This window comes from Crinia signifera, chromosome 1, assembly GCF_055691185.1.
Source record: "Crinia signifera chromosome 1, ASM5569118v1, whole genome shotgun sequence".
NCBI lineage: Eukaryota > Metazoa > Chordata > Amphibia > Anura > Myobatrachidae > Crinia > Crinia signifera.
Window position 1 is genome coordinate 451,318,553 of NC_139217.1, and position 27,643 is coordinate 451,346,195.

General features: G+C 46.4%; 1 protein-coding gene across 3 annotated transcripts in view; it reads left to right on the forward strand.

Annotated features, from left to right (window-relative positions):
• Positions 1-27: 27 nt before the first annotated feature.
• Positions 28-27,643, forward strand: part of NADK2 (NAD kinase 2, mitochondrial) — a 52,440-nt gene continuing 24,824 nt past the window's right edge. The window contains exons 1-3 of one of the 3 annotated variants that reach the window (XM_083154731.1): positions 28-392; positions 12,152-12,240; positions 12,891-12,979. In XM_083154731.1, coding sequence (XP_083010857.1) covers positions 171-392; positions 12,152-12,240; positions 12,891-12,979 — 400 coding nt within the window. In that variant the 5' untranslated portion in view covers positions 28-170. Of the gene's footprint in view, positions 393-12,151; positions 12,241-12,890; positions 12,980-27,643 lie in introns of those variants that run through there. The other 2 variants (XM_083154740.1, XM_083154750.1) reach the window with 2 other exon arrangements.

Sequence of the window (27,643 nt, forward strand, 5' to 3'; positions counted from 1 at the left end):
AGTGAGGACCCCGCCCCCCTCCTGCTGTCAGCGCGAGTGAGGCAGTGTGGCGCGCGCACACGGGAAGTGTCCGTCCTGCGTCTGGTCCGGGCGGCCCCCCCCGGTGCGCGTCGTTGTGTCCCGTCCCCCTACCGGGCGGTGACCCGGTACAGAGGTCTCTTGCCCAGGCCATGGTGGGCTCCTGGCCAGCTCTCCTGTGCGCCCGGTGCCGCCGCCTCGTGACCCCGGCGGCCGCGCGCCTCCCTCTCCCGAGATGGGTGTCCGCGGGTACCCCCAAACCCGAGGGATTTAGGCCGGACAGGGTGGCCGTGGTGACCAAGACCACGCGCTATGAGTTCGAGCTGCAGCGGTACCGCTATGCCGGCATGTCCGAGGAGGAACTGAAAATGCTGGTGAGCAGGTGTCACGGGGGTTCCTGTCCCCCATCTCATGGGTTACTGTCTGTAGTGTGTGTGGGGAGGGGCTCCTGTCTGCCATGTGGGGTTCACTGGCTTTGAGGCGGGCTCCTGTCTGTAGTGTGTGTGGGGGCCCCTGGTTCTGAGGGGGGCTCCTGTCTGCAGGGTGGGGACCTCTGGCTCTGAGGTAGGGGACCCTGTCTGCAGTGTGGGGACAACTGTCTCTTTGGGGGCTCCTGTCTGCAGGGTGGGGACCACTGGCTCTTTGGGGGCTCCAGTCTGCAGGGTGGGGACCACTGGCTCTTTGGGGGCTCCAGTCTGCAGGGTGGGGACCAATGTTCCCTCTAATTTTACGAAAGCTGTGTGCGGCAAAAGATTTTGGCTGTGCAACTTTGGAAGGAAATTTTAATTTTTGTGCGTCAATTATATATAACTGGAAAATGACGTTCAGCATTTGTGTTAACTTTACTTAAAAATGATATTAAACATTTAAACATTCAAAACACAGCACGCAATGTAGTTATTGGGTGTAACACACATTAATTGAGTCCACAACTGTAAAAAGGGACCACTTCTGCTTTGTGCGCTCTGTTGTAATGTCTGTGCGCACGCTTGTCGAGTTGTTTGTGCGTGCGCACAGCTTAGAGGGAACACTGGTGGGGACCACTGGCTCTTTGGGGGCTCCTGTCTGCAGAGCGGGGACCGCTGGCTCTTTGGGGGCTCCTGTCTGCAGAGCGGGGACCGCTGGCTCTTTGGGGGCTCCTGTCTGCAGAGCGGGGACCGCTGGCTCTTTGAGGGCTCCTGTCTGCAGAGCGGGGACCGCTGGCTCTTTGAGGGCTCCTGTCTGCATCGCGGGGACCGATGTCTCTTTGGGGGCTCCTGTCTGCAGCGCGGGGACCGATGGCTCTTTGGGGGCTCCTGTCTGCAGCGCGGGGACCGATGGCTCTTTGGGGGCTCCTGTCTGCAGCGCGGGGACTGATGGCTCTTTGGGGGCTCCTGTCTGCAGCGCGAGGACCGATGGCTCTTTGGGGGCTCCTGTCTGCAGCGCGGGGACCGCTGGATCTTTGGGGGCTCCTGTCTGCAGCGCGGGGACCGCTGGCTCTGAGGGAGGGGCTCCTGTCTGCAGTTGGCGGGGAGGTGCTGATGCCTTTGTCTCTGAGGGGGGTTCCTATCTGTAGTCTGGGAACCACTGGCTCTCACCTGATGTGGGGTATTGTCTGTAGTCTGGGACCTGTAATCAGGTCATGTGTGCAGGCCACTGGCATTGATTTAATGGGGCATTTGCCTGAGATCTTGGTTCTTCTGACTGACACATGGCAAGTGGGGCTGAGTACCTGCCTCCAGCGAGCTATGGTGCCCACTTATACTCCAGTAGCCAGGGACCAGCGAATGTGCTAGCGCTGGTAGGCTCCAGTACATCAGCATCCATTAGATGTCTGCACTCCTGTATATCGGTATGTGTGGATTAGGATCTGGAGTACTTTTCTGTCACTACTGGTAAATAGTGCTGTATCTGTAATGTGGCTGCTATTTCTAATCCATTCATTCATACCCAGCATTCTACCATGGCGTAATTCTGATCAATGACCTATGTATAGTTATTTATTATACCAGTTCTGGGAAAATACCAGGGACTAATACAAAGTGATCTCTCCCCTGTTGTTCTCCTGGCGCTAGAACAGAGGTTTCGGTGACAGTCCCCTCTCTAGTACAGCGGCTAGGGAGGCCGTTTGCAGCCTTCAGAGCTCTGAGCATCTCTATGGTACATAAATACAGCAATCAAGAGATGTGCTTTCATGTTTGTCCTGAGAATGTTGTAACCGCACTGATTGCATCTCTGATTTGGCTGCTGTAAAGGCTCGTAACAGATTCTCTAAGGCAGGCTTTCCCAACCACAGTCCTCAAGGCACACCAACAGTGCAGGTTTTGGTGATATCCAGGCTTCAGCACAGATGGTTTAATCAGAATCACTCAGGTACTAATTAAGTCACCTGTGCTCAAGCCTGGATATCTACAAAACATGCACTGTTGGTGTGCCTTGAGGACCGTGGTTGGGAATGCCTGCTCTAGGGTCATGCACTATAGGGGGTATAGATTGTATGGTTGACCTAAAGATGGTCGACAGTCATTAGGTCGACATACTGCAAGGTCGACATGGTCTAGGTCGACAGTCAAAAGGTCGGCATGGGGTTTTTCACAGGACCGGGACATTTTACTTATGCGAGGGGAATCTCCGAAATATCTCTCTGGTGGGATTACATTATTGTCCAAGCAGTCCTCATAGGGCCTTATTCAGATCTGAGCTCAGTACAAATTTGTTCGGAAAAATGGGCAAAACCATGTGCACTGCAGGTGGGGCAGATGTAACCTGTGCAAAGAGAGTTAAATTTGGGTGGAGTGTGCTGAAACATATCTAAATTGCAGTGTAGAAATAATGCAGTCAGTATTTACCCTGCACAGAAACAAAATAACTCACACAAATCTAACTCTCTCTATACATGTTACATTTGCCCCACCTGCAGTGCACATGGTTTTGCCCATTTTGAGAACAAATTTGGGTACTTATGTATTATCTGGGCTCCCATGTTAAATGCACCCCATTTTTTCATACCCCTACTATCCAACTACGCATGGAGTTGATTTTATATAGTGTGGCAAGCGCAGCGAGCCACCGTGCCCGAAGCGTGGCGAGCGCAGCGAGCCCTGCGAGGGGACGCGGTCTCATAAGAAAAACGGGAGCCCAGATATTACATAAGTACCCAAATTTGTACTGAGCTCAGATTTGAATAAGTGCCATAGCTGATCTTGGCAGGATTGTTAATCTAGATGTCTCCTTTTGGGCTTAAGGCCCCCATACACTATGCGATTTTGGGCCGATTCCATGCGATTTCGGCACTTGGGCCGATAAATCGCGTGAAATCGTCCCAAAATCGCATGCGTGTGACATTTGATCCGATGCGCGGTCCCGTGCGCATCGGACCGGATCAGGAGGTCGGACGTTCAGCATGTACGATCACGTCCAACCTCCTGCAGGGGGGGGGGGGAGGGGGGGCGGGCAGCAGCGGCTCTGAAATTACCTCCTGCAGCAGGGGGGTGCCGGTGACAGTGGGGTGGGCGGCGGTAATAATCTGCGTGCTGTCACTGTGCAGCGGGCTGGCAGCAGCGTCTCTGGGTGCAGCGGGGGATGCCGGTGACAGTGGGGCGGGCGGCGGTGATAATCAGCATGCTGTCACGCAGCGGCGGCTATTACATCTTTAAAATGACGTCAAATGACTATCCGGCTTCTGATTGGCTGAGAGTGTGCTATCTCAGCCAATCAGAAGCCGGATAGTCATTTGACGTTATTTTAAAGATGTAATAGCCGCTGCTGCCCGCTCGGCGCTGAGTGACAGCATGCTGATTATCACCGCCGCCCGCCTCACTGTCACCGGCATCCCCCGCTGCACCCAGAGACGCTGCTGCCAGCCCCCACTATCGCCGGTGAGCGCCCCCCCCCCCCCACACTGCTCCTCACCGCCCGGCAGCTCCCCGGTTTGTTTTATATGTGATAAATCGCATGCGATTTATCACATGTAAAAAATGCCACATCAAGTGCCAAATTGTATGTGAGCCTCCCGGGGAGCTGCCGGTGACTTTTCTGAGGGGAGAAATTGCCCCAAATTATGGGGGGCCTTTAGTGCAACTGCCGCTTTGTGTTTAATGCCAAAAATTCCATTTAGTCCCCGAGCAGCAAATTTCCAACCCCACTTAAAAAATAAAACTGTCTGAGAAGCTTTAATACATACTACTGTCAGATGTTGGCTCTAATTAACGTGATCAGGTTTGAAGGCCAATCCTTTGCTGCAGTATTAAGTGCTACCGAAGCTTGCGTTCAGAGAGGGTCACAAGTTCAAGGCCAGGTGCAGCACATCCTGTTTCAATAAATAATTGCTTTTTTTTCGTACTTTTCCTTATCCGTTGAAGTTTTCAAATATTTGCTGAAAGCAATAAGGAAAGGTATTCATTGTTTACACATTGTATTCTGTATTATTGTAGTAAGCCATGCGCGAGGACTCACTGCACTTATACTGTGTCCACATCGACATAGCCACCAAAAAAGTGAAAAACTCCTGTTGACAATGTGATCATCAACCACACTGCTGTCGATCATACCCTTGCATCTAACTTTAGCTACTGTAGATCTAGACGCGGTTGACTATCTTTAGGCGTCTACTAGACCGGTTAGACCTAAGGGTGGTTGACCATAACATGGTCACTCAAGATCAGTGGTTCTCAACCTCTGTCCTCAGGGACCCCCAACAGTGCACGTTTTCCAGGTCTCCACACAGAATCACAAGTGAAATAATTAGCTCCACCTGTGATCTTTTAAAATGTGTCAGTTAATGAGCAGAGGTGCTGTGCTCCTGCCGGGTGACCTGGAAAAGGTGAACTGTGAATGACGGCATCCTGGAGTATCAGAATTTTTTTTCTTCACGGCACCCCTAGAATAAAAAATTTTCTTATTGAGAGATTTTGAAAAAGATATTTAATTAAGGAAATTGTGTTTATATGCACATCTTTAGGTTTAATTTTGTGGGAAGAGACAGGATTGACCTCTATCAGTCCACATAGTTTTTGATTGGCAGCCACCAGCTCTGGTTTTGCCTATTACAGTGACCATGAATAATATGCATTGGTCCTGGACAACCAACCCGAGGCACCCCAGAAAGAGTCACGGGGCACCTGAAGTTGAACAAAGGTCAACATGGGTTTTTTAAATTATTTTTGGGGATTTTTTTTATATTTACTATCCATGTGGAAACCGGTTATGGCAGTGGTTCCCAAATGGTGTGCCATGGGACCCTTGCAGGGGTGCCTCGACAAACCAATGTTGAAGCTGGATTGGCTTGATGGGCCCTTCCAGGCTCCCACAACAGCTCAATGGGGTTGAGATTTGGTGACTGCATTGGCCACTCCGTTACAGACAGAATACCAGCTGCATGATTTTTCCCTAAATAGTTCTTGAATAATTTGGAGGTGTGCATTTGGGTCATTGTCCTGTTGGTGGAGGAAATTGGCTCCCATCAAGCGCTGTCCTCCGGGTATGGCATGACGTTTACAAATCTCCCACTTTACCAGCATGGCATCAGGCACTTTTTTCACTGGATCTGCATCTCACAAATGTTGTTCTGTGTGATCCAAACACCTCCAACTTTGATTTGTCTGTCCATAAATATTTTTCCCCAATCTTCCTCTGTCCAATGTACATAATCCTTTGCCCATATTAATCTTTTCCATTTATTAGCCTGTCTCAGATAAGGCTTTTTCTTTGACACTCCTAGCCTAGTAGCCAGCATTCCGGGGTCGCCTCTTCACTGTAGGCGTTTTGTGGATACCATTGAATGAAGCTGCCAGTTGAGGACCTGTGTCTATTTCTCAAACTAGAGACTCTAATGTACTTGTCTTCTTGCTCAGTTGTGCATTGGGGACTCTTCTCTTTCTACTCTAGAGCCTGTTTGTGCTGTTCTCTGAAGGGCGTAGTACACACCGTTGTAGGAAATGATTGGTTTCTTGGCAGTTTCTCACATGGAATAGCCTTCATTTCCGAAAAACAAGAATAGTCGAGTTTCACATGGAAGTACTTTATTTGTTGGTCATTTTTAAGAGTATAATCGAGCTCACAAATGTTATGCTCCAGATACTCAACTCGCTCAAAGGGAGGCCAGTTTTATAGCTTCTATAATGATCAAACCTGTTTTCAGCTGTGCTAACATAATTGCACAAGGGTTTTCTAATCATCCATTAGTCTTCTAACGCAATTAGCAAACACAATGTACCATTAGAACACGGAAGTGATGGTTGCTTGAAATGGGCCTTTGTACACATATGTAGATATTCCTTAAAAAAAGAAGTTTGCAGCTAGTATAGTCATTTACCACATTAACAATGCATAGAATGAATATCTGTTTAATTTAATGTTATCTTTATTGGAAAAAAAGGAAACTTCTAAGTGACCCCAAACTTAGTAGTTTATGTATTGGAGTAGTTTAGGTAGTGTATGTGCCCCTTAAAATATCAGACCTCATTGTTGTGTTTTGTAATCATAAATTAACACAGTAATACCCCTTTTACACCGCCGAAAAATCCGGGTCAGCGGCGGGTCAGACCCGGATCTTCGGCGGTGTAAATCCCTAACGCCGTGTCCCTTTACACGGGACTTCTACCCAGGTCCTGACCTGGGTAGAGGGCGGTGTAAATGGGAACGCCGGGTCGGATGAATACATGAATGGGGAACGTCCAACCTGCGGACCGCAGCGTCCGCAGGTTGGACGGGTTGTCAGCCTGACAGTCACTGACAGCCGGCGCTGCTGTCTGCTATACCCTGCAGACAGCAGCAGCGGCGGCAGGGGAGGGAGGTGAACGGATGCCTGTGTGCGGCATCCATTCACCTCCTGTGCGACGGCGGGGGGAGTGTGTGCGGGGACTGGGGGCAGCCTAGCAGCTTACCTTAGTGCTGGGCTGCCCCCAGCAGCGTTCCGGTCCGGCGGCGGTGATTGGCGCTTGGAGATGACATCGCGCTGTCATCTCCAAGCTCTGGGGGGGGGGCGCGGGTGCGGGTCGGGCTGTCCGCCCGGTGTAAATGGCACTAAACGCCGGGTCGCACCTGGCTTGAACCTGGGTCTAAAAAAGCCGGGTGCGACCCGGCGTTTTGGTGTAAAAGGGGTATTATTTTATGTCCAAGGCTGGTCTGATAATAAAGGCAGGCTTGGGGGTGTTCTATAGAAATCTATCGGCAGTTGTCCAAGTGATTATGTATATATAGACTGTTGCTAATAAGTCACCAGTGGTTTGTAGATAAACGCACTTCACTTTACTGCCAAAGTCAATAGCTGATGACATAAACCTGATCACACATCTGCAGATATGCAGCTCCTGTGTGTTGCTAGCATCTGAATAGTCCTGATTTAAATTCTGTTACAGTACAATATGGCAGTGGTTCCCAAACTGTGTGCCGTGGCACCCCGGGGTGCCATGGGACCCTTGCCAGGACCTCGAGTTGGTGGTCCAGGACCAATGAAATTGTAATAGGCAAAACCAGTGCTGATAGCTGTTACTCCTAAACTATGTGGATGAACAGAAGTGAATCCTCTCCCTCCCCACAATTAAACCTAAGGATAATATATAAACAAAATGTAATTAATGTAATGTTTTTCTAAATCAGAACTTTTATCCCAGGGGTGTTGTGGAAAAAAATTCTGATACTCTAGGACAAGGTTTCTCAAACTATTTTGCTCTGGGACCCCATCAGACAATAAAAATAATGACAGGACCCCAGCAAGTTACTGCAGAAGGTCATCACATCACATGTGTAGTCAGCAGACAGCACATACATGGCAGCATTGTGGAGGCACAGAGTGATGGGAGGAGTCTAATATACCATAATCCCCCCCCCCCCCCCCCCCCCCCCACACACACACACACACAGCCTAGCAGAATGCTTCTGTACAGGGCCAATTATTTCCATACACCCTAATAGAAGCTTGGTTGAGACCAGGTCCAGATCACAGGTGGTAGGGAAGCATCTTCAGGTTCATTTCCATGTTTACTCCCATTTGGACAAAGCTGTCCGTGAAGACGGGCTTATATCGGTAGATTGGTACTATGGTTGCTCTGTAGGGATTCCAGCTCAGGTGACGGATACAATATGAGGTTTCACCAGGCTGCACACATTGCCACTGTGTGGAAATTCTAAGCTGGCCTATTTTTTGCCATGATCTCATTTCAAAGGAACCCTGTTTTTTTTTTTTTTTTACAGGTTATTGGCAACTTATGTTTGACATTGGAATCTTTGCTTTTGTAGCCATCCCCGGGACCCCCTGTTCCTTCATAATACACATGAGGAGAGATGGTCACTTACTGCAATCTGTTGACTGTAACTAAGTAATATATTATATAACTTATAGCAAATGCTTCGAAAGCTAGTTTGCTACCTTGTGATTGCCTCTGTGTTTGTGCATTTGTAAGAGAGGAAGAGATGTAGTTTCACTCGCTACCAACAGATGGCAGTGTTTTGGAGACACACAAATGGACACTAGATATATATATAGATGATATCCACTGTTTGAAGTCCCACAAGAATCCTAGGCACTGCATACTAATGGTCTATGATTGGGCTTGCAATGCCCACTAGGGGCTTCAGCCAATCATGTTTTATTTGAATTTCTGTTTAGCAACAGTCAACCATTATCCTTTATATAGTCGCTGTGCCTTACAAAGTACTGAAACGGTATGAATAAAAGGGAATTACAGTACAGAAAAATTCAGGACATCGGTTATAAACCTGCCACATCCGCAGTTCTAAAACCCAACACAAAGGGGAAGGGGCATGACGACTGGTGACAGCTAGGAGCCTGGAGCAGTGGGTCAGGATGAAGGCTTTGATGAGGAAGTGGGTCTTGAGAGCCCGTTTGAAGTTTTGTAGCAAGGTGTAGTCTGATGCAGAAGGCGCGTTCCACTGGTAGGGAGCAGCATGGGTAACATCTTGGAGGCAGAAGTGGGAGGAGATAATTAGTTGGGGGGGGGGAGGGGGTGACACTTATTTGAGTGATGTGGGTGGGAGTGTGAAGGCATGGTAGAGGACTGTTTGAGGGCTTTGTAAGTGAGTTTGGGATGCTAAGTTGCATACGTACTAGAGGACTGTTTAAACAATATGCAGGATAACTATCAGTCACAGCAAACTTTTCATGTTTATTGTCAAGTGTGTACGCACTATCGTTAATGATGCGCGCTCCTGCGGGTTGTTGGCCACATCCTCTGCACATGCAGATCTATCTGACATTATCAATGACCATTATACTCCTGGATGTGGCTACTGGAAATATTGTTTGTGAAATTGCTCATATTGTGTGCACTACATCGTTTGTCAGGGAGTTTCAGGGTCATTTGGACAATCATGCAAGCCATGCAACGTGGCCAGTTTGTACCCAACTTTATATATAGTTTGAGTCTGAAGGAAGTGAGTCAGTGTAGTGCTGGAAGGAGATGTACGCTCCCTGATTGCAGCTGTTCATGGCTTTTCCATTCATTCTATTAAACTGTTCTAAGCTTTTTAAAGTAAACTGCTGTCCGGTAAACTGTCATTTAAAAAAATAAAATAATCTTTATTGATCTCTGCACTAGACATAGTGAATGGGTGCTGTGTGTCCATGTGTGATCATGCTAAAAAAAATCATTGAAATGTAATTGTTTTAATGTTAATAATTGCACGATTACAACTAAACACACCTGTAAAACTGGGATGCAGTTACAATCCCGGCGGTCGGGATCCCGGCGTTCAGAATCCCGACCGCCGAAATGCCGACACATTCTCCCTCCGTGGGTGTCCACGAGCGCAGTGAGCCCGCAAGGGGGGGCGATCCACGTCCCCCCCTTGTCGGCATTTCGGCTGTCGGCATTTCGGCTGTCGGGATTCTGAACGCCGGGATCCCGACCGCCGGGATTCAATACTGAATCCGTAAAAATGTATGGACTTTTTGAACGGTCAGCCTGCATATAGTGGTGTTATTTTATAATCTTTGCTCAAATTGAGGGGTCTATTCATACAGAAGTGAAAAGGATGGAAAAGGGAGCCGGTGGAGAAGTTTCCCATGGCAACCAATCAGCTTTGAGGTAACCTCTATCAAGGGGTGTGGATCATTTTATCGACCGCCATTAGGTTGACATGTGTTTTTTGTTTTTTTTTTTACTGTTTTTTTGGCCCGAATGTCGACACATTCGACATGGACACAGTTGGAAGGCAACCGCAGCCCCTCGCTTCGCTCGCAATGCTTTGGGCATGGTGCCTCACTGCGCTCGGCACACTATTTTATTCTCCCCCCACACCCTAGTGGATGGTAGGGCATGAAATACCGCCTGTCGTCTGCTCAAAAAAACAGTAAAAAAACCATGTCGACATTGTCCCATGTCGACCTTGTCCTACGTTGGCCTAAACACCTGTCGATTCCCCTCCCCCCCCCCTTTCGACTCAACGGTGTCGACCTTATGACTGTCGACCTAAGTGTGGTCGATAATTCGACCGTGTCCCCTATCAAGACCATTCTATAGAATTATACACAGCAACTGATTGGTTGCACATTCTCCACACCTTTCACTGCTCCATGGATGGGACCCATCAGAGTATATTGGTTATAAAGTCCCATGAACCTTTGATTTCACTTCTGAGCATTATAAATCCAATGTTCTGATTATTATATTATAGCAATATACAGCAATAATAATACAGAGGTCCAGGTTAAAAACTCATTGTATTTGGAAAAACTAAAGCTGTCACTAGAGGGATATTACATGCTCCTCGCTGGCAATGCACGCAGGGCCGACAGCATGTTGCTGATACATAGTGAGTGCACACTGGACAACATTTAGATTTTATGCTTTCTTACCCTCCTAGTGTGTAGTAAGAAGGCGACAACAAGGCCACAGGCCGGCAGTACTTTAAGGTGCCACAAAGTTTCTGCAGTGTCTTGTAGTTTAAATGGTACAGTAAAACGTGGCACATCAGTGATCAATGTAAAATGACACATTGGACAATACAGGGCAGAGAGGACATAGGCTTGAGTCACTGGGTGGCTAATAGAGGTGAGGCAATGGGAAAGGAAGTTTGTACAGCACTCAACAAAGGGGTAACAAACAGAAAAGCCGACTGTAGGAGATAAGAGACCGCGGCATTTACAGAAAGTGGTTCTGGGCAGGAATGGGGGCACTACCCATGTGGGGTATGGGTCATAAGGTGCCCACACACTAGAAAGATCTGCGATCGTAAGATGTGCGCATAAATTAGCCTTCAAATATTTTGCCCGTCCTGGACAAAAGATTTCAGGCAAGCGCACATCTTTACCAAAGATTTCTCTTAGATCCCAGATCTTTTGTTAAATCTTCTGATCTTTCATGCAGCGTGTAAGATCAGAAGATTTAGCAAAAGATCCACGGGAGCACGCATCGGACCGAAATCGGACGATTTTCGACCGATTCTAGGTAAACATCGGCTGATTTTATCGGAAATCGGCCAAAAAATCGTTCTAGTGTGTGGGCACCAATAGGGTCAAATCAGTGAAGGTCAACATACATTGACCACTTAAAGTTGACAGGGTTTACGTCGACACTTGAGATAGGTGCCCAGGGTCACAAGGTTGACACAAGCATTAGGTTGACAATGGGAAGGTCGAAAGTCAAAAGGCCAACATGTTTTTTATGGTATTTTTTTGCCCTGAATGTCGACCTAGTCGACATGAACAACACCTAATTGTAACGCATCCCCTCTGACATGGCTCGCTGAGCTTCCGTGCTTCTGACACGCCATTGTTGACCTAATGCTTGTGTCGACCTTTTGACCCTGTGTCGACTTATTTCAGGTGTCAACCTAAGCCATGTTGACTTTCAGTGGTCGTCCTATTGTATGTTGATATTCATGGGGTCGCCCTAGTGACATATACCGTGAGCATACTGTACATGCTAAAGCATTGTAGGGCTCTGAGCTTGGGAAGCCCCACAGCGAGTCAGGTGACCGTTACTCTCCTAGCTCAGTACGATTGCAGCTTGTTCTGTTAGATATAGTATTGGGAGCAGGTCACTATATAATGTTCTCCTTTAGTGAAACGTAATGGGATGTATATGTGTATTAAGCCCCTGAGGCTTCTCCTGACCTTGCAAGGAAAGGAACTAGAACTTTACATTAAACAACGTCTCACTCACACAGTTCTGTCCTTGTATGTGTGTTCCAGCTCGCTCTGAAGGGCTCCAGCTACAACGGTCTGTTACAGCGACATAATATCCACTCAGAAAATGTTGAGCGCATTGTAGAAAGTTTAAGGTACGTTGTCTTCTAGACTCATATTTTCTTTTTCACACAATCCTGTTTATATTGTGTTTTTAAATCCATTGTAAGGTGAGAAAAGTCTTAAGCAAAAATCTGGCGCTCTAGCACAACGGGCCTGATTCAAGTCCAACCCCCCCCCCAAAAAAAGCCCACCAAGTACTGATGTTGGCTGCTTTGCAGATGTCGGACTCGTTCTGTGTCACTGGATGCAGTTCACCTGCAAGTGTCAAGTGATTAACAGTCTGCAGCTTCTGGGGGTTGTTCCGGAGACAGCTGCCCTTTTGTAGGCGGACCAAGGCCCAGGCTCAGTCTTCGAGCTCCTGGACAGAGCTGCGCCGGCTGGCCTGATTGACCTAGTGGGTCACTCAGCCGGCAGATTGTGTAGCAAGTGATCTGACTGTTTGTAACCAGGGGAACTTGTATAGTTCAGAGAATACTGACCTGCCTGCTGAGAAGACTGCATTATACACTGCTGATCGGCCGGTGAGATCAGGCTTTGCTGACCCTTGGATTGTTTGGGTTACTGTGTCTTCAATCTAGCCATAGCTACTGTACTTGGGCCAACTGCCCTATGGTTGCCTGGTCCACGCACAGCAGAGCGCCATATACATGTGCATACTTATCGGTTCTCCCTCTTCTCTCAGGAATGCAGGCATTGAAGTTCGGGTGGTGAAAAGAAGAGACTATGACGAGGAGACGGTACGATGGGCTGATGCCATTATCTCAGCAGGAGGTAGACCCGAGAAGTTTGCTACTTACAATGTACTGAAAGCTGTAGGGTCAGATAGACCCCAATTATAGTGTCTCTATTGGTTGTTTTTACATCATTAATGTGGCCCTACTCTAGTGCGGATCCAACCTTCTAGTTTATAGTCTCTCAAAGCTTGTCGTCAAAGAAATCCTCGCAGCAGAGTGTGGCACCGTGTGAATGGACCTCAGTCACTGGGATGGGGGAAAATGTGCCCAGTAACCATCTGGCTAATGTAACTAACATTCGTGTGTGCCATCGCTTTGCTGGGTTCCTGCACATAGGACCTTATTCAGATCCGTTCCGCGCGGAGGACCGATTTTGTGCATATGCGCAGGCGCGTTTCTGCGCATGTGCAGATGCAGGGTTCATGCACCCACCCTTCACAGGGGGGCGGAGAAGGTTGGGGGGTGCCGGGCAGCCCCATTAGGATATAGGAACGCCAAGCGTTTCATGGGCGTTACCATGAGAATGTTGGGCGTTCTAAGGCTAATGAGGCCGCGATGGACATGCAGGGGGAGGCGGGCTGCTGACATTACCGGATGCCAGCTGCCCACCATGTCCTCGCACAGGGCGCCCGCAGTTTAGAGTCACTATAATAGGTGTCTCTGATCTGCGTGCACGGGAGAAATCATTCGATGGTCGGTGACTATCGAACGATTTCTCCTTGCCTGCGAATGGATGATAATGTAAATCATCCATTCGCAGACATGCACGGCGTGCGAGGGGGGGTCAGCCGGCACTGGGGGCGGCGGGCAGCCTCTGATGGACTCGCAAGGCTGCGAAATTAGCAGCCTTGGGGGTCAATCAGAATAAGGTCCATAGTTGGCCGAGCAGAGCCGCAGAGATGTCGCAGATAACGAGGACAGAATAGGTGCGCCATCGCTCTCCATGTTTATTATTTATTTATTATTTATTTACAGTTTCTTATATAGCGCAGCAGATTCCGTTGCGCTTTACAATAGTAGACAGTGATAAGACAAACTGGGTAACAACAGACAGACTTGGAGGTAGGAGGGCCCTGCTGCAAGCTTACAATCTATAGGGATATAGGGGGGAAACATAAGGACAGGCACCAGTAATAGCATAACATGTTTATCCTAATACTGAGACCAAATAGTGTTTTACGTACTCGGTTTGGTCTCCCTGCGCTACATGTTGTAATTAACGCTATGAAGTATTATCGAAAGAGCGTGTACAGGTCCATTATTGTAAACTATTATTTTCATCAGCCGTATTAACCCCTTCCTGACACAGCCTGTTTTTGCCTTCCTGACAGAGCCCTTTTTATTAAATCTGACAGGTATCACTTAAGTGGGGATAACTTTTTTTTGCTTTTACTTATCCCAGTGATTTTGAGATTGTTTTCTCGTGACACATTGTACTTCAAATTAGTGGTAAATTTGGGTCGATACAGTCTGTGTTTTTTTGTGAAAAATACCAAAATGTCGTAAAAAAATGGAAAATTTAGCAATTTGCAAAATGTTAAATTTTCTGCTTGTGAGACAAATAATCATACCACTCAAAATAGTTAATAACTAACATAGACCATATGTCTACTTTATGTTTCCATCATTATTTCAACTTCCTTTTAATTTTTTTGGACACTAGGAGGCTTACAATATGAATAGCAAATTCTCAAATTTTCAAGAAAATTTCAAACACTGATTTTTTTTAGGGACCAGTTCAGTTCTGATGTGACTTTGAGGGACTTGTATGTGAGACACCCCCATAAATGATGCCATTTCAAAAACTGCACCCCTCACAGTATTCAAAACAGCATTTTGGAAGTTTGTTAACCCTTTAGGTGTTTCACAGGAATTAAAACCATGTGTAGGTGAAATTTCAAAATTTCATTTTTTTTGCAGATTTGCAATTTTAATACATTTTTCTAAGGAACACCGTAGATTTTACTAGAGAAATGTGACTAAAAATTGATTCCCCCAATTCTTTTGTTTTCATAAATATCCTATATGTGGCCCTAGTGTGCACGTTGACCAAACTACAGGCTTCATAATAGAAGGAGCACCTACTTGATTTTGGAGCCTCCTTTTTATGAGATTATTTTTTAGGCACCATGTAGGTTTCTAGGCACCATAAGATGCTAAAATTTAGGAACCCCCCCACAAGTGACCCCATTTTGCAAACTACACCCCTCAGGGAATTCATCTAGGGGTATAGTGTACATTTCAAACCCCCAGGGGTTTCACCAATTGTGGTACAACTGGGCAGTGAAAATGAAAAATTAAATTTTTTACACAAAAATGCAGTTCTGGCTCAAAATTTTTCATTTTCACAAGGAATGAAGGAGACAAAGCACCCCAAAATCTGTGCCCCAATTTCTCCCGAGTACGGCAATGCCTCACATGTGACCAAAAAATACCATTTGGGTGAATGGCAGGACTCAGAAGGGAAGGAGTGATTTTAGGATTTTGCAGCTCAGATTCTGGTGGAATGTTGGTGGGTGCTATGTCGCATTAGCAAGACCCCCCAAGCACCAATACAGTGGAACCCCCCCACAAGTGACCCCATTTTGCAAACTACACCCCTCAGGGAATTCATCTAGGGGTATAGTGTACATTTCATACCCCCAGGGGTTTCACCAATTTTGATACAACTGGGCTGTGCAAATGAAAAATTAAATTTTTTACACAAAAATGCAGTTCTGGCTCAAAATTTTTCATTTTCACAAGGAATGAAGGAGACAAAGCACCCCAAAATCTGTGCCCCAATTTCTCCCGAGTACGGCAATGCCTCACATGTGACCAAAAAATACCATTTGGGTGCATGGCAGGACTCAGAAGGGAAGGAGTGATTTTGGGATTTTGCAGCTCAGATTCTGGTGGAATGTTGGTGGGTGCTATGTCGCATTAGCAAGACCCCCCAAGCACCAATACAGTGGAACCCCCCCACAAGTGACCCCATTTTGCAAACTACACCCCTCAGGGAATTCAGCTAGGGGTATAGTGTACATTTCATACCCCCAGGGGTTTCACCAATTTTGATACAACTGGGCTGTGCAAATGAAAAATTACATTTTTTACACAAAAATGCAGTTCTGGCTCAAAATTTTTAATTTTCACAAGGAATGAAGGAGACAAAGCACCCCAAAATCTGTGCCCCAATTTCTCCCGAGTACGGCAATGCCTCACATGTGACCAAAAAATACCATTTGGGTGCATGGCAGGACTCAGAAGGGAAGGAGTGATTTTGGGATTTTGCAGCTCAGATTCTGGTGGAATGTTGGTGGGTGCTATGTCGCATTAGCAAGACCCCCCAAGCACCAATACAGTGGAACCCCCCCCCACAAGTGACCCCATTTTGCAAACTACACCCCTCAGGGAATTCATCTAGGGGTATAGTGTACATTTCATACCCCCAGGGGTTTCACCAATTTTGATACAACTGGGCTGTGCAAATGAAAAATTACATTTTTTACACAAAAATGCAGTTCTGGCTCAAAATTTTTCATTTTCACAAGGAAGGAAGGAGACAAAGCACCCCAAAATCTGTGCCCCAATTTCTCCCGAGTACGGCAATGCCTCATGTGTGACCAAAAAGTGGCAGGACTCAGAAGGGAAGGAGTGATATTTGGATTTTGCAGCACAAATTCTGGTGGAATGTTGGTGGGTGCTATGTCGCATTAGCAAGACCCCCAAAGCACCAATACAGTGGAACCCCCCCACAAGTGACCCCATTTTGCAAACTACACCCCTCAGGGAATTCATCTAGGGGTATAGTGTACATTTCATACCCCCAGGGGTTTCACCAATTTTGATACAACTGGGCTGTGCAAATGAAAAATTACATTTTTTACACAAAAATGCAGTTCTGGCTCAAAATTTTTAATTTTCACAAGGAATGAAGGAGACAAAGCACCCCAAAATCTGTGCCCCAATTTCTCCCGAGTACGGCAATGCCTCACATGTGACCAAAAAATACCATTTGGGTGCATGGCAGGACTCAGAAGGGAAGGAGTGATTTTGGGATTTTGCAGCTCAGATTCTGGTGGAATGTTGGTGGGTGCTATGTCGCATTAGCAAGACCCCCCAAGCACCAATACAGTGGAACCCCCCCACAAGTGACCCCATTTTGCAAACTACACCCCTCAGGGAATTCATCTAGGGGTATAGTGTACATTTCATACCCCCAGGGGTTTCACCAATTTTGATACAACTGGGCTGTGCAAATGAAAAATTACATTTTTTACACAAAAATGCAGTTCTGGCTCAATTTTTCATTTTCACAAGGAATGAAGGAGACAAAGCACCCCAAAATCTGTGCCCCAATTTCTCCCGAGTACGGCAATGCCTCACATGTGACCAAAAAATACCAGTTGGGTGCATGGCAGGACTCAGAAGGGAAGGAGTGATTTTTGGATTTTGCGGCTCAGATTCTGGTGGAATGAATGGTGGGTGCTATGTGGCATTAGCAAGACCCCCGAAGCACGGTGAAATTATGAACCTAATAATCCATAGATGTGTGGTATATTTTAAAACACTCCTTTATACATAGGCCGGGTTTGTCGGGGCAAGTGTCACACTGGAAAATAGTTTGCTTTCTTATTCCCTTTTTATAGCAAACTTTGCACCTTTTTTGTGTCCTGCCCTTTTTTCCAGTGGAGGGGATTTCATCAGGAAAATGCTGCCCTGGTACAATACGGGGGCCAGTACTAGAAGTACTGGGGCCCTCTGCCTGCTGGTTCCCAAATATTAGGCCCTTTATGACTTCCTCTTGAAAGTGCATAAATGTCCCCCTCTGGCCGGTAGAACGGAATAGCACGTAAGCGTTATACAGTGCCATCTGGATGATATACACGGCCAGCTTCTTGTACCAGATTTTTGTTTTCCGCAGGGCACTGTACGGCTTCAGTACCTGATCTGAAAGATCCACTCCGCCCATGTACCTATTGTAATCCAGGATACAATTAGGTTTTGAGGTGTGGGTACTGGTACCTCGTACAGGGACGGAGGTGGTACTGTCTCCGTGAATTGTTGTCAGTATAAGGACATCCCTCTTGTCCTTATATTTGACCAACAACATATTTTCGGTGCATATTCCCCTGCTTTCACCCCTTCTCATTACTTGGGCAATGTGCGTTTTTGGGAGGCCTCTTTGGTTCTTACGCACAGTACCGCAAGCTGCTGTACCTCTTGAACCAATGGCCTTAAACAGGGGAATGCTAGTGTAAAAGTTATCCACATAGAGGTGATAACCTTTATCCAGGAAGGGGTGCACTAAATCCCAGACAATTTTTCCACTAACACCTACGAGGGAGGGGGGGCATTCTGGCGGTTCAATTCTTGAATCCTTCCCTTCATATACCCTAAACATGTGGGTGTACCCTGAGGTGCTTTCACACAGCTTATACATTTTTATGCCATACCTTGCCCTCTTACTGGGAAGGTACTGGCGGAATTCAACCCTTCCTTTAAAATGTATAAGGGACTCGTCAATACAAATAAATTTTTCAGGGATGTACATCTCTGCAAATTTGGCACTGAAATGATCAATGACCGGCCTGACTTTGAATAGCCGGTCAAAGGTGGGATCATCTCTGGGTGGGCACTGTGCATTATCGTTGTAATGCAAAAATTTAAGGATCATCTCAAAACGAGCCCGAGTCATGGCCATACGGTAAAATGGGGTGCTGTACAGAACATCTGTACTCCAATATTGCCTAATTTCTGGCTTTTTTACTATGCCCATATGAAACACCAGACCCCAAAACGTCATCATCTCTACTGCATCTACAGGGGTCCACCTAGCAAATGATGACGTGGGGTTTTGAGCAATAAACTGCTGGGCATATAAATTAGTTTGGTCCACCATTAAATTTATAAAATCATCAGAGAAAAATAATTTGAAAAAGTCAATTTCTCTGAGACCTGTGGAATCAAATTGGATTCCTGGCATGGCCAAAAACTCAGGAACCTGGGGCTCAAAATTGTCTGGTGGTGGGGTCCATACGAGATCAATTGTTGGGGGGGGGGTCTCAGCTGCTCTACGGGGGCGTCTTTGAGGGGGTCCCTCATCACTAGAGGAGGAAGAGGAGCTTAAGATGAATCCTTCAAATTCCCCGCTTGCCTCACTGGCTGTGTCAGAGTCAGAGGCAAGCATGGCATATGCCTCCTCCGCTGAATACATTCTTCTGGATGACTGGGATGACATTTGGGATGACATTTGGGATGCCATTTTTATTTTTGTGTTTCTGGTAGTGAAATGTTTCAACACGTGTATAGTGTAGGGGGGGTACAAACTTTATTTCAACCAGGGGGGTATGTAGTGTGTAGTGTGTATGTAGTGCAGAAAAAAAAAAAATACTTTATACAGGAATTTGATCCCAATAAAAAAAAAAAAAAATTGAAGGGGTTAAAAAAAAAAAAAGGTCCTGCGCCAAAAATTGAGCACAGATGTTGGTCAGTAACGTCCGTCACTGAACAGCGCTCAAAGGCAACAGGAATTTGATCAAAAAAAAATAGATCAACCCTGTGCCGAAAAAGCTGATCAGTGATGTACGTCACTGATCAGCGCACAGTGGCCACAGGACACCCACAAAATCACAGTGTGTGTAAAAAAAAAAATTAAAAAAAGACCCCACAGCACCCTCAAAAAAAGGTGATCACTGATGCGACACTGATTACCAGTGAGGGGCAGCAGGTGCACAACCTTTGGTGCAACTGGCAGCAACTGACAGGTATATATAAAAAAAAAAAAACCTCTGCACCCCCAAAAAGTTGCTGATCAGCACAAAAGGCGGGGGCAGCAGACACAAAATATAGCACTCTCTATCACTCTCTGTCACTATCTCTCTCTATCTCTCACTATCTATCACTCTATGACACTGCAGCAGCAGCACTGACAGTTATATATATAAAAAATAACCCCTGCACCCCCAAAAAGTTGCTGGGGGTGCACAAAAGGGGGGCAGCAGACACAAATATAGCACTCTCTATCACTCTCTGTCACTATCTCTCTCTATCTCTCTATCTCTCACTATCTATCACTCTATGACACTGCAGCAGCAGCACTGACAGGTATATATATTTAAAAAAAAAACCTGCGCCCCCAAAAAGTTGCTGATCAGTTAATTTATACTGATCAGCACAAAAGGGGGGGCAGCAGTCAGTTATATAAAAAATATATAGCACAATCTGTCACTATCTCTCTTTCTCTCTCTATCTCTCTCTATCTCTCTCTATCTCTCTCTATCTCTCTCTATCTCTCTCTCTCTCTATCTCTCTATCTATAACTCTATCACACTGCAGCAGCACAAAATATAGCACTCTCTGACACTATCTCTCTCTATCTCTCTCTATCTAACGCTATTACACTGCAGCAGCACAACACAGGAAGTCACAAGTAGTAACGGGATCCAGGAAGCATCCAGCACGCTACAAGCAGTGATCAGGTAAGTATTTTGCAAGGATCAGGTCAGTATATCACGGCAGCTAGGTACGGTGACCGCACTGCACGCAATTCCAGACCGGAATGGCGTCTGCAGTGCAGTCACCGTTAGTTTAAATCCCCCTCCATGGCTGTGATTGGTTCGTCGGTCCGACGAACCAATCACGGCCTTTGCGGGCGGGGTGAGGTGGGGTGACACCAGTGTCACCCTTACACCCCGTGGTGATTGGTGCTGTACTTTACAGCACCAATCACCTCCGATCCCTGTGTCACCGGCGAACGTTATTCGCCGGTGACACAGAAAACGCTGTAATTGGCTGTTCACACTGAATCAGCCAATCACAGCGATCGCCGACGGGGGGGCGGCATCGCAGCCCCCACTGGGCATGCAGGGACATGTCTGCTGTCAGGGACAGCAGACATGTTTAAACTGTCACCGCGTCTATAGACGCGGTGACAGTTTAAAGCCATGACGTACATTTACGCCATGTGTCGGGAAGTACTTCCCGGCCATGACGTAAATGTACGTCAAATGTCGGGAAGGGGTTAAAGATCTCTAGACCGGCTTTATGGATACATTGACTATGATCTGATCATCCCATGCGTCCATCCACCAATAAAAGTATAGGAAATGCACCTGCACACTAGACCCTGGCGGAGTCCTTTCCACTAAGAGAGAGTTTGGGGAAACAATTTTGTATCATGAAACTGGAATACATCGCATGAATTTGCGCACACTGAAATGCGGCATCCAATTAAAAATAGCGAGGTTGCGCAACTTTTCTACGAAGAGGGAATACATAAAAATAGGGAACTATCCTGGGCCCCAAAAATTGCCCATAAAGAAGCAGGACCAAATAGAAAGCTATTGGTGACCACAAGGATAGCACTGGATCTTCTTATAAAGTGTCAGATGGTCGTAATATGGGTTTCACATGAGAATAGCGGCAGGACCCACCCGTTCCGAATTGCACTGATCATTGTGAGTTCATTTTGGCCTTTTTGTGCAGTGTGGGTCAGTACACAATTATGGGTTTAACCCCTTCCCGACATTTGACGTACATTTACGTCATGGTCGGGAAGCACTTCCCGACACATGGCGTAAATGTACGTCATGGATTTAAACTGTCACCGCGTCTATAGCCGCGGTGACAGTTTCAACATGTCTGCTGTCCCTGACAGCAGACATGTCCGTGCATGCCCAGGGGGGGCTGCGATGCCGCCCCCCCGTCGGCGATCGCTGTGATTGGCTGTTCAGTGTGAACAGCCATTCACAGCGTTTTCCTGTGTCACCGGCGAATAACGTTCGCCGGTGACACGGGATCGGAGGTGATTGGTGCTGTAAAGTACAGCACCAATCACCGCGGGGTGTAAGGGTGACACTGGTGTCACCCCACCTCACCCCGCCCGCCCCCAAAGGCCGTGATTGGTCCGTCGGACCGACGGACCAATCACAGCCATGGAGGGGGGTTTAAACTAACGGTGACTGCACTGCAGACGCCATTCCGGTCTGGAATTGCGTGCAGTGCGGTCACCGTGCCTAGCTGCCGCGATATACTGACCAGAACCTTGCTCCATACTTACCTGATCACTGCTTCATCACTGCTTGATCACTGCTTGATCTGTGCTTGTAGTGTGCTGGATGCTTCCTGGATCCTGTTGCTACTTGTGCCTTCCTGTGCTGTGAAATTGTGCTGCTGCAGTGTAATAGCTAGATAGAGAGATAGAGAGAGATAGAGAGAGATACTGTGCTGTGAAATTGTGCTGCTGCAGTGTAATAGCTAGATAGAGAGATAGATAGAGAGAGATAGAGAGAGAGAGAGAGATAGAGAGAGATACTGTGCTGTGAAATTGTGCTGCTGCAGTGTAATAGCTAGATAGAGAGATAGAGAGAGATAGAGAGAGATAGAGAGAGAGATAGTGTCAGAGAGTGCTATATTTTGTGCTGCTGCAGTGTGATATAGTTATAGATAGAGAGAGAGAGAGAGAGAGATAGAGAGAGATAGATAGAGAGGCCTAGTGACAGAGTGCTATATTTTGTGCTGCTGCAGTGTGATAGTTATAGAGAGATAGAGAGAGAGAGATAGAGAGAGATAGTGACAGATTGTGCTATATATTTTTTATATAACTGACTGCTGCCCCCTCCTTTTGTGCTGATCAGTATAAATTAACTGATCAGCAACTTTTTGGGGGCGCAGGTTTTTTTTTATATATAGATATACCTGTCAGTGCTGCTGCTGCAGTGTCATAGAGTGATAGATAGTGAGAGATAGTGACAGAGAGTGATAGAGAGTGCTAAATTTTGTGTCTGCTGCCCCCGCCTTTTGTGCTGATCACTATATCTGAGGTGATCAGCAACTTTTTTGGGGGTACAGAGGTTTTTTTTTTTATATATATACCTGTCAGTTGCACCAAAGGTTGTGCACCTGCTGCCCCTCACTGGTAATCAGTGTCGCATCACTGATCACCTTTTTTTTTTTTTGTGGGTGCTGTGTGGTCTTTTTTAATTTTTTTTTTACACACACTGTGATTTTGTGGGTGTCCTGTGGCCAATGTGCGCTGATCAGTGACGTACATCACTGATCAGCTTTTTCGGCACAGGGTTGATCTATTTTTTTTTTTTTTGATCAAATTCCTGTTGCCTTTGAGCGCTGTTCAGTGACAGACGTTACTGACCAACATCTGTGCTCAATTTTTGGCGCAGGACCTTTTTTTTTTTTAACCCCTTCAATTTTTTTTTTTTAACCCCTTCAATTTTTTTTTTTTTTTTAACCCCTTCAATTTTCTTTTTTGGTATAAAGTATTTTTTTTTTCTGCACTACATACACATTACACACTACATTCCCCCCAGGTTGAAATAAAGTTTGTACCCCCCCCTACACTATACACGTGTTGAAACATTTCACTACCAGTAACACAAAAATAAAAATGGCATCCCAAATGTCCTCCCAAATGTCCTCCCAAATGTCCTCCCAGTCATCCAGGAGAATGTATTCAGTGGAGGAGGCATATGCCATGCTTGCTTCTGACTCTGACACAGCCAGTGATGCAAGCGGGGAATTTGAAGGATTCGTCTTAAGCTCCTCTTCCTCCTCTGGTGATGAGGGACCCCCTCAAAGACGCCCCCGTAGAGCAGCTGAGACCCCCCCCCCCAACAATTGATCTCGTATGGACCCCACCACCAGACAATTTTGAGCCCCAGGTTCCTGAGTTTTTGGCCATGCCAGGAATCCAATTTGATTCCACAGGTCTCAGAGAAATTGACTTTTTCTAATTATTTTTCTCTGATGATTTTATAAATTTAATGGTGGACCAAACTAATTTATATGCCCAGCAGTTTATTGCTCAAAACCCCACGTCATCATTTGCTAGGTGGACCCCTGTAGATGCAGTAGAGATGATGACGTTTTGGGGTCTGGTGTTTCATATGGGCATAGTAAAAAAGCCAGAAATTAGGCAATATTGGAGTACAGATGTTCTGTACAGTACTCCATTTTACCGTATGGCCATGACCCGGACTCGATTTGAGACAATTCTTAAATTTATACATTACACCGATAATGCACAGTGCCCACCCAGAGATGATCCCACCTTTGACCGGCTATTCAAAGTCAGGCCGGTCATTGATCATTTCAGTGCCAAATTTGAAGAGGTGTACATCCCTGAAAAATTTATTTGTATCGACGAGTCCCTTATACATTTTAAAGGAAGGGTTAAATTCCGCCAGTACCTTCCCAGTAAGAGGGCAAGGTATGGCATAAAAATGTATAAACTGTGTGAAAGCACCTCAGGGTACACCCACAGGTTTAGGGTTTATGAAGGGAAGGATTCAAGAATTGAACCGCCAGAATGCCCCCCCTCCCTCGTAGGTGTTAGTGGGAAAATTGTCTGGGATTTAGTGCACCCCTTCCTGGATAAAGGTTATCACCTCTATGTGGATAACTTTTACACTAGCATCCCCCTGTTTAAGGCCCTTGGTTCAAGAGGTACAGCAGCTTGCGGTACTGTGCGCAAGAACCAAAGAGGCCTCCCAAAAACGCACATTGCCCAAGTAATGAGAAGGGGTGAAAGCAGGGGAATATGCACCGAAAATATGTTGTTGGTCAAATATAAGGACAAGAGGGATGTCCTTATACTGACAACAATTCACGGAGACAGTACCACCTCCGTCCCTGTACGAGGTACCAGTACCCACACCTCAAAACCTAATTGTATCCTGGATTACAATAGGTACATGGGCGGAGTGGATCTTTCAGATCAGGTACTGAAGCCGTACAGTGCCCTGCGGAAAACAAAAATCTGGTACAAGAAGGTGGCCGTGTATATCATCCAGATGGCACTGTATAACGCTTACGTGCTATTCCGTTCTACCGGCCAGAGGGGGACATTTATGCACTTTCAAGAGGAAGTCATAAAGGGCCTAATATTTGGGAACCAGCAGGCAGAGGGCCCCAGTACTTCTAGTACTGGCCCCCGTATTGTACCAGGGCAGCATTTTCCTGATGAAATCCCCTCCACTGGAAAAAAGGGCAGGACACAAAAAAGGTGCAAAGTTTGCTATAAAAAGGGAATAAGAAAGCAAACTATTTTCCAGTGTGACACTTGCCCCGACAAACCCGGCCTATGTATAAAGGAGTGTTTTAAAATATACCACACATCTATGGAATATTAGGTTCATAATTTCACCGTGCTTCGGGGGTCTTGCTAATGCCACATAGCACCCACCATTCATTCCACCAGAATCTGAGCCGCAAAATCCAAAAATCACTCCTTCCCTTCTGAGTCCTGCCATGCACCCAACTGGTATTTTTTGGTCACATGTGAGGCATTGCCGTACTCGGGAGAAATTGGGGCACAGATTTTGGGGTGCTTTTTCTCCTTCATTCCTTGTGAAAATGAAAAATTTTGAGCCAGAACTGCATTTTTGTGTAAAAAAATGTAATTTTTCATGTTCACTGCCCAGTTTTATCAAAATTGGTGAAACCCCTGGGGGTTTGAAATGTACACTATACCCCTAGATGAATTCCCTGAGGGGTGTAGTTTGCAAAATGGGGTCACTTGTGGGGGGGTTCCACTGTATTGGTGCTTTGGGGGTCTTGCTAATGCGACATAGCACCCACCATCATTCCACCAGAATTTGTGCTGCAAACTCCAAATATCACTCCTTCCCTTCTGAGTCCTGCCACTTTTTGGTCACACATGAGGCATTGCCGTACTCGGGAGAAATTGGGGCACAGATTTTGGGGTGCTTCGTCTCCTTCATTCCTTCTGAAAATGAAAAATTTTGAGCCAGAACTGCATTTTTGTGTAAAAAAATTTAATTTTTCATTTTCACTGCCCACTTGTATCAAAATTGGTGAAACCCCTGGGGGTTTGAAATGTACACTATACCCCTAGATGAATTCCCTGAGGGGTGTACTTCGCAAAATGGGGTGACTTGTGGGGGGGTTTCACTGTATTGGTGCAACATAGCACCCACCATTCATTCCACCAAAATCTGTGCTGCAAAATCCAAAAATCACTCCTTCCCTTCTGAGTCCTGCCATGCACCCAACTGGTATTTTTTGTTCACATGTGAGGCATTGCCGTACTCTGGAGAAATTGGGGCACAGATTTTGGGGTGCTTTTTCTCCTTCATACCTTCTGAAAATGAAAAATTTTGAGCCAGAACTGCATTTTTTTGTAAAAAAATGTAATTTTTCCTCTACCTCCCCATGGCAGCATACTTCTGGGTTTCCGCCCCCTTGGGTAGATATCTGAAAGGAACAAAAAAGACACTGCCCCCTATATAAGGGACCGCCCCCCTAGGCTCTGTGTCTTTTTTTTCCTTTCAGGGTAGATGGATGGCTTACCCTGCAGGGATCAGGAGAGCTGGTTCCTCTGCCCAGTGCAGCTGTGAACTTAGCATATCGTGTATGGGACCCCCGCCACCGAGTGTGGTCTGGGACGTCCATCTGCTATTGCACTCTGCCGCCCAGTGCGTCCAGAGGAGAAAGTGCCCGGCGAGGTGTTCGGCGTCTGAAGCCGGTAAGCGCGGCGTGTATACGGGGCGCGTCATCAGGCGGCGCCCGGAAGCGGAGGTGGCGTCTGACGTCACAGCGAAACACGCACGCCGGGCATGGAGTTTAAAAACCAGTCTGCAAGCCCAGGAGGTCGCTGCAGACGTACTCCTACACCAGCAGACGAGGTAAGGCCCTGTGGAAGCAGCAGCGCTGCTAGGGCAATGGCTGTTATGACGGAATTATTACTAAACTGAAGGTGTATTAATTTCTCTATTAGAGCACAGCATACTGTGACAGTTTATTATGGAGGAGGACAGGAAGCAGCCTGCGGATGCAGGGTAAGCCAGGCATTATTGGAGAATTGGTTTGTCTTTATTGTTGACATATAGTTAGTGACTTGGCGTTTACTTGTACAGGGCAGGACCCAGTAAAGAAAAAGCAGAAGGGAAAGCCAAGTTTAAAAAATTACATACAGCAAAGTGTGTACTGTGCAAAAGGATTCTACCAGAGAAATATTCAGGTTCTACATGTAGCAAATGTGAGGGGACACAACAGATGGGATTACCCCAAATGACGGAGCTGGTCTCACTGTTAAAAACAGCATTAGCTGATACGTTTATGGCAAAAAAGGAAAGTACTAAGGCTTCTACAAAAAGAAGAAGAATAGTGCTTTCTGATTCAGATGACCCAGAGGAAGGGCCTGCAGCCAGACCAGAGGAGGAAGCAGAAGAGGGGGAAGTGTTTTAAGAGAAGGAAGAAATTGACTTCAACCCAGATCTGTTAGAAAGTCTGTTGTGTCTCATTAATAAATCCCTCAATATTGAGGATACGCAGGAAGAAGGGAAACTTCAAGATTTACTGTTCAAAGATAAAAAGAAGAAAGGGAAGCAGTTTCCTTTATCATTAACTCTGAAAGAGATAGTGGAGGAAGAATGGCTTCATCCCGATAAGAAAGTTCCTGTACCTATAAGAGTACAGAAAATGTACCCGTTTAACCCTGAGGAGGTTAAGACATGGGAGGAGCCACCAAAAGTGGATGCAGCAATTGCCCGCATATCAAGGAAGACAACACTACCGTTAGAGGATGCTAATGTATTTAAGGATTCTATGGAATGCAAAATAGAAATGAACCTGAGGAAGCAGCACGTGACGTCTGGTGCAGCAATCAAAGCATCATCAGCCATGGCCATTACGTCTAGGGTCCTAAGGTCATGGGTCCAGGACCTTGAGTCGGATATGC